At 38.6% G+C, this 7,872-nt stretch overlaps 1 protein-coding gene across 1 annotated transcript in view; it reads right to left on the bottom strand.

Moving 5' to 3' along the window:
• The window catches only part of RFESD (Rieske (Fe-S) domain containing), a 7,373-nt gene extending 4,812 nt beyond the window's left edge, over positions 1-2,561 (bottom strand). Inside the window, exons 1-2 of the mRNA XM_006885370.1 lie at positions 2,379-2,561; positions 2,252-2,286 (exon numbers count right to left, since the gene is read on the bottom strand). Of these exons, the coding sequence (XP_006885432.1) occupies positions 2,252-2,286; positions 2,379-2,553 (210 nt within the window). The 5' untranslated portion in view covers positions 2,554-2,561. The remainder of the gene's footprint in view (positions 1-2,251; positions 2,287-2,378) is intronic.
• Between the last annotated feature and the right edge of the window lie 5,311 nt (positions 2,562-7,872).

Below are 7,872 nucleotides of genomic sequence, written 5' to 3'. Positions count from 1 at the left end.
AAAAATTTAGATGGGTATAGAGTAAAAATTAAACATCATTTTTTAGCAATAACAACAAAAGGATCTCAGAACTAATATTCTACATCTTGCTTTTGATGAAAACTCAAGACTATCTCTGCCATCCCTTACTATACAGGTTTCCCACATGAACTTAATGATACATAATATGTTGTAGCATGACTAGATATGATTTATTTAACCAGTCTGCTATTGATAAAAACACTTAGGTTGCCTCCAATTTTTCATTTTAGTAAATACTGCGGTAACTAACCTCCCATTCAATCATAAACACACAGAGAATTATATCTGAAAGACACGGCAAGCTGCCATCAATATTTACAGCCTCAGTGGAGGGGCTCATGAATTGGAACTGACTCCACAGCAGTGGTTTTGGTTTATTAAGATAAACACTCAAACTATAATTGCAAAAATGCTTGAATATGAATGCGAGCATGTGTAAGTAAATGAATGGGAGGTTTACAAGTCATTTCCTTTATATTGTACAGTTGTGAATTCCTAGAATATTAACTCTTCTATTCAAAGCATTAAAATTTAAATTAAACTTAAATTATTTTTAATTAACACTAGAAGTCCTAATCCACAACATAAACAGTCTTCCCAGTATCCTGGAAAACCTACAACCAGGAGAAGATAACGTAGATGAATGGGATCTTCTAAGACTCAAATCCCTATGCACATCCAAAAACTTCTCCAACAGGGTAAAAAGGGAAGCCACTGACTGGGAAAAAGTATTCAGTAATAACATATCAGATAAGGGACTTATATCCAGAATTTATGAAATAATTGAGCACCACAACAAGATAAAGGTAAATAATCCAATAGAAAAATGGGCACAGGATATGAACAGACACTTCACCAAAGACGACATTCAGATGGCTAACAAGCACATGAAGAAATGCTCAAAATCCCTAGCCCTAAGAGAGATGCAAATTAAAACAACTATGAGATATCATCTCACCCCAGTCAAAACAGCAAAATTTAACAGAACAGCAAGCAATAAATGCTGGCAAGTTGTGGAGAAACTGGAACCCTTATTCACTGTTGGTGGGAGCGTAAAATGGTGCAACCCCTGTGGAAAGCAGTATGGCACTTTCTCAAAAAGTTGCAAATAGAGATACCATTTGACCCAGCAATTCCACTACTGGGAATATACCCTGAAGAGACCATAGCTGACATCCAAGCAGATATACGCACATCTATGTTTATTGCAGCTTTGTTCACAATAGCAAGGAGTTGGAAACAATCTAAGTGCCCATCAACAAACGAATGGCTAGAGAAGCTGTGGTATATTCGCACAATGGAATACTATGCTGCACTGAACAAGGAACTCATGCACTATTATTCAAAATGGTTGACTCTGGAGAACATTATGCTGAGTGAAATATTCCAGTCACAAAAGGACAAATATTGCATGATGCCACTGTTGTAGAATGGGACTAACCTCGGGGTTGGGGAGAGACTGAGTAAGATAGGTTCAATAATGTATACTGCACTGAAACAGAGGAGGGAGAAAACTGTTTAAAAGAGATATATGACTAGGTATTTCTGTCATCACAGAAGTCTAGAGCAAGGGCTACATGGTGGAGGGGACCTGGGGGAGGGTTTGTAAAACAATGAAAGAATCTTTTCTTTTACTTTTCCATAATTTTTGACTCATGTACTTATAACTTGTTAGTTAAATTTGTGTCTTCTAGGTTGCAACACCCCCATGATACATCTTCAAGGATATGAACATGTACGGCTAAGCACAATTAATAACAGTGCATCTAAATTCCAAAATCAATCTCCATAATAGTCTATGTGTTTCCTACTGCCAAAGGGGCCCTTTAGAGTAGTGAGAGAAGATCTTCACCCTGAAACCCACAGCGTCCCTTTTCAGCAGGAAGTAGCTAAGAGAATACGCCATCTCCTTTTCCTTATGAATCAGGGTGAAGTCTCTCTCAGGGAGGAGTGATAGGGAATGGCAAAGGACACACTGACAAAGGAGATTAATCAGAACTGGCTTTGACAAGCACTGTGGCAATTGGACAATTAAAACAGACATTCGGAGGGCGGGGGAAGAAGAACAAACTGGGGAGGAGGATAGAGAGAATGGTGCAGCAATGAAGGAATGAAAACCCAAAATCTCCGTAAATGTTCATTAAAACTAATAAAATTTAATAATAATAATAAAAAAGGAATAATAAAAGGAATTTTTTATGTTATTAAAAATAGACTAAATTTCACATACCTCTATTTCTCCCAAATGTAAAGGTCCTCCTGAATCTGGAAATGAGTATTACATATGGACATTAAAAACTGCTCTTTTATGGTTTTGTGATTAGCAAATAGTTTATAGATGAAAAAGAAAATCTTACGGTAACAGCGAATGTCCATAGCATGATATTCTCCTTTGTGGTAAAAAATGACCACTTCTCGATCATGGACAACGGCTGTCATTCTTGCAGATCTTTTAAAGTCATCTTCTCTGCCAACACACACAGAAGAATACTTCTCCTCCTCAGGATTTTGTACAGAGCTGCTGAGGTCCATGCTAGTTAAACAACAACCATAAAAGAATATTGCAAGTGACCTTCAACAGTAATTACAAGAATCAAGAGAAGTCTGGATTTCTCTGAGTCTAGTAAAGTACTTTTAAGTTGTTGTATAACATAACACAATCATAAATATTGGATATAGTTAGTAAGTATACTGACTTACAGACTGCCAAAGTTAGGAAGGACTCTCCACTCAAACTAGACCAATATTAGGTTCATTTTAGTCCTTAAGATGGAAATTTCAGAACTTTAATACACAGATGCTAAAACTTCACTAGCTTTTTATCAAATTCAATGCTAAACAGCATGCAACTGTTATCTACATCAGTTTCAGCTATCTCTTGAAGGTGGGATTCTTTGATAGTTTTGTCAGTCTTGGGCCCCAGGTCAAAGATTTTCCTGAGTTCTCTCATATCAACCCATTTACTTTTTTCTTTGATAGTTTCTGAATAAAGCTTTATACTTTTTATTGCCAAGAACATATACACTTTTTTTTCTTTGCCACACTTAAATTTTAAATCTATCCTGCTATTTCTAACTTTCCATTAAAGATAGGAACTGTTATTCCTAAGTTTATAGAAATAGTCTTGTTTCTCATTCATGTCTCAAGGTAGAAATTATGATAGTTTTGACAGTCATTTTCAAAGGTCTCACCAAAAATTAAAGGGGGGGGGAAAGGAGAGTTTTTGCCCCCAGGCAAAAATTTATTTTAAATATTTGCATGCAATGTGGTAAAAATTACAGAACACAAACAGACCAGTCACAGAGTTTTGCTTTTTATTACCTAAAAATTATATTACTGGATATCACTGCATGGCTTCAGGGGGAGAGTGGGAATATTCAACAATCCAGATGATGTCTGAGGAAGCCTTAGTGGGTTAGGCATCAGGCCGCTAACTGACAGGTCAAGGGTTTAAATCTACCACCCGCCCTGCAGGAGAAGGATGAGGCAGTGGGCTCCCATACAAACCCTACGGGGAGGGGGGTTCTACTGTGTCTTACACAGTTGCTATGAGTTAGAACCACCTTCATTAGTTGGTTTGATTTTTTTTTTAACAGTGTCCAGCCTCACAACTGCTATAAGATAAGCTAACTTTACAACCGATTCATTTTACAGGAGAGAAAGGTGCTGCACAGTCAGGTGAGATGCTGTGTGAAATTAGGCCGTTCACTTAAAGCACCTGACAAACAACAGCAGGTGTTTGTTTTTGGAAACAGCAGTTAAGATTATCAAGATAGGTTATTAACAATAATTAAAAAGAAAACTTTCAACCATCTTCATATCCCTTTTCTACAAAGATCTCCTTCCTCATTAGAGTTGGTCATTCATTTGATAAATATTTTCTTAACATCTACTTATTCCCAGGTACTTCAGGAGGTAAAGAGGGATAAGGTTTCTGCTCTCATAGAAACTCTATTCTAGTTGGTAAGGTGAAAAAAACAAAACAAACCAGCCAAAGAGCAGAAGACCCTCGAGAAGATGAATTCACATAGTGACTGCAACAATGGGTTGGAGCAGGGAGGGGATGTGAAGATGGTACAGGATAGGGGAGGCTCTGATCTGTTATTCACAGGGTCACTGTGAGTTGAAGGCTGTCAAATTAACAGCAGAAACCAATGGGCAATCTTCTTTCATGCAAACAACTGCCTCTGAAAACCCACTGGAGGATCAGCTACAGGTCAGTTCTGATTTGATGGCCCACAACAACAACATGAACAACCAACGTGTAAAGAGTCATGAAATAAATAAACTAGGTATTTTGGGAAAGCATAAATGGGGACTGACCATTTTGCAAAGAGTAGGCTCTGAAGATTACAGTTAAACTGAAACTCAAAATGCAAATGTGTGGATGTGCTAGGAGCTAGGAAGAGAATTTCAGGCTGTCGGAAGAGCAAATGCAAAAATTTATTAAAAAAACCTGTTACTCTGAGGAAGCGAAGACAGACTGAAGTATAACAAGCGTGGTGAGTAACAGGAGACGAGGCCTCAAGGTAAGCTGCGGCCCAGGTGTTCGGTGATGTGTGTGGGCTTCACTCTAAGAGCAACCAAAGCCTCTGAAGGGTTCATTGAAGAGTGGCGCAGTCTCTTTTTAGAGGTTACCCTGACTATGTAGAGAATTAACTGCAGCAGAACGAGTGTGGAGGTACAGAAATCGGAAAGCTATTGATTGTATTAGCCCACGAGACAGATAATGGAAACTCAGACCTCAATATTAACTAGGATGGAGAAAAACGAGCAACAACAGCAACAGCAGTAACAATATTTATATTGTGCTTACAGGCCAGACAGGGTTTTAAGAGTTTCCATGTTTCTCATTTATTAACCCTTTTGGTTTCCTAATACAGTATAACAAATAAAAAGGTAACTCAATGCCATGAAGTCAACTCTAACACATTGTGACTGAACGACAGAACAAAGTCGCCCTATAGGGTTTTCGAAACTTTGCATCTTCACAGAAGCAGTTTGCCTGTCACCCTCCTTTGGAGGGGTTGGTGGGCTCAAATCACTGATCTTTCGGTTAGCTGCTGAAATGCCTACACTACCCCATCACCGCAGCTCCTGGGCACTACAAAGATGATGCTAAATTTTATAGTGAAGAAACGAACAGAAGGGTGATTAACTAGAATGAAGGAGATACAGAAAGATAAAGATGATTCCCAGATTCTAGGTCTGTGCAATTAGACGAATTGTTGTACCAAGGGCTGTGATGGGAAAGACTGAGAAAGGGACGTGCATCTCCACAGGGACTAGAACTCTAGAGCTTGCTACATGTTGAATCTGAGATGCCTAAGAGATTCCCACGGAGCTATCAAGTTAGAAGTGATATATTTGAATTTGTAGTTGAGAGTCAGAGTGATAGAGAATTGTTTCTGACTTATGGAATCCAACAGAATAACCAAGAATGGGCGTGTATACAGAGAAGAGGGATCGGGCCAATTCTTGAAGTACTAGTAGTAGGTCAACAAGAGGTCGAAAGGGGCAAGCCAAGTAGCGTGCCCAATGTTGTTTGTCAAGTTTCATTCACTCACTATTCTGTTCTCTTGCAAGACCACGTGTCTACAGTTGAGGAAACTGGAGCCCATGCCCATCCCACCCTCCTATGGGAACTAAAGCAATGGCTAGAAACATCAGTTTTCAAGGGTTCAGATGCTCCATCCTAATTATGTGCAAAGAAGACAATGGCTGTGTTTTTCTGAGTTTAGCCATGGTAGATGGGAGTCTAGAAAAAAAATGGCCTCTTTAAGTTCTTCTGGTTTTACTTGATTTGGGCAGCTATCCAAAGCATACAAACATGCTAGTAATTTGCACGGGTCGGACATGCAGCCTTTATCTTACTTGGTGACAGGACAGACAGAAGGGCAACATGATAAGAATGCAAACAGACAAGTTAAAGAGAGGAGGAAATAACCGAAGAAAAAGAAAGGAAATAAATATGGCACTTGGGACACAAATAACTGACAATGCTTAAAGACCCAGAATATACAACGAGCTCCTACTGCTCAATACCACTACCCATCCGTCAGTCCGTGGGACTTCGGCAGCTTGCATGTTGCCACGATGCTGTCAGCTATGCCATCAGTGTTTCAAATGCCAGCAGAACCACTCATTGTGGACAGGTTTTAGCAGAGTTTGCAAAAACAGATTAGGGAGAAAAGCCAGGAAACCGATTTCTAAAAATTCAAATTAAAAACTCTTCGACTCCTTGCCAATGAATTAGAGCCAACTCATCGCTGATGCTCTGGTAGTTTTTCGGGAACTGTAATCACCATTTTTCTCCCTCAGTGTTGCTGGTGGTGGATTTGAAATGTCAAAAAGGCACCCCTTTGGGGTCAGCAGTGTAACTCCCTATAGAGTTATTGCCATCAGAGTTTCCTTTCTAAAAGTCAGCCACTGAAAACTTTATGAAACTCTGTAGAACACTGTCCTTTGACTTGCTTGCTTTGGACACATCATTAGGAGGAACTGATCACTGGAGGAGGACACTGCATTTGGGTAAATGGAGAAAAAGCAACGGAAACACTCGGAGAGATGGATGGCCATGCAGCCATGACAACAGATTTGAACATGCTGCAAGTCCTGAGGTTGGCCCAGGACTAAACCACATTTCATTCTGTAGGACATAAGGTCATTACAAGTAGAAGACCACTCAGCAGCGGCTATTCACCTATCTATATACATCGATACGGAAATCCCAAAAAAAAGACGAGGAAATCTGGAAAGACAATAATCACACAGAAAGATTTGTAACTGCATTAGAAAGAAAACGCAAAAAGGTAAATGCAAAGCCAAGCCACAAATGAGAGCCTATTTTCCATCCACTAATATGGCAAGAAAGTATACCAAGTATTAGTGAGGTTGAGGGACAACTGGTAGTTGTGACAGAAATTGGTGCTACTATACCATAGTGTGGCATTACCCAGAAAAGTTAAACAGATCTACAGCCCTGACCCATCATCCCAATTTAGGTACAGTCCATAGAGAACTGGGAAAAACACCCAAGACTGTAATAACAGCCAAAGATTATGAGCAATTCAAACCTCAGAAGTGAAATAGAGAATCTATATGTTCATGCAATTTACAGCAGTGAAAATGTATGGCCACATCAGGTCAGAGTAACTTCAAGAAAGGTAATTCTAAATGACAAAAAAACTTTTAAAGAAAGAACTGAGTATGTTCTTTCCAATGTAAAACAATATATTCATGAATACACGGACCAGGTAAATTTATAAACAAGCAGGATAACAAACACAAATATATGTCTCAGACATTGTATTTAATTCTTACATTTAATACTTCTTTTTATGTTTAACAGTATTCTGCCTTATATTTATATAGCATATGACCCAAATTCCAAGAAAACGGGGACAAGATGTCATTTTCTATCCTCAGACATTACACCTATCCAAAATTCATGAATGAAATAAGAATTGTATACAATTTTATCTCAAAACGTGGCACTACAATAAGTTACCTTACTTCTTTCCCAAGCAAAACTATAAAAACCTAGTATCAGAGATGTAAGATATAATAAAAATATGTGAGACATAAACTAAAATTGGAAGTTACTTTTGTTTTTTCCTTAAGCCCCAACAAGTGAGAGCCAAGAAAGTCCTCCCTTAAATGTCAGTCTCTTCAACCATATGGTCTTTGCCTCCAACCAAGAAAAATTGTAGGGAACTTAGCAAGGAGCTGATAAGATGAGCAGAGAAAGCTGAAGCTGAAAGATAAAGGTTCCAGAGAACTATGATTATAGCCTTGCCTATTGCTTAGGAAAAGATTATCTCATCCTTTAAATAATCATTCTTTGTATCA

This window comes from Elephantulus edwardii, unplaced genomic scaffold, assembly GCF_000299155.1.
Source record: "Elephantulus edwardii isolate Elephantulus edwardi_28Jun2011 unplaced genomic scaffold, EleEdw1.0 scaffold00043, whole genome shotgun sequence".
Classification (NCBI taxonomy): Eukaryota; Metazoa; Chordata; class Mammalia; order Macroscelidea; family Macroscelididae; genus Elephantulus; species Elephantulus edwardii.
This window is presented reverse-complemented; position numbering and strand designations above follow the sequence as displayed.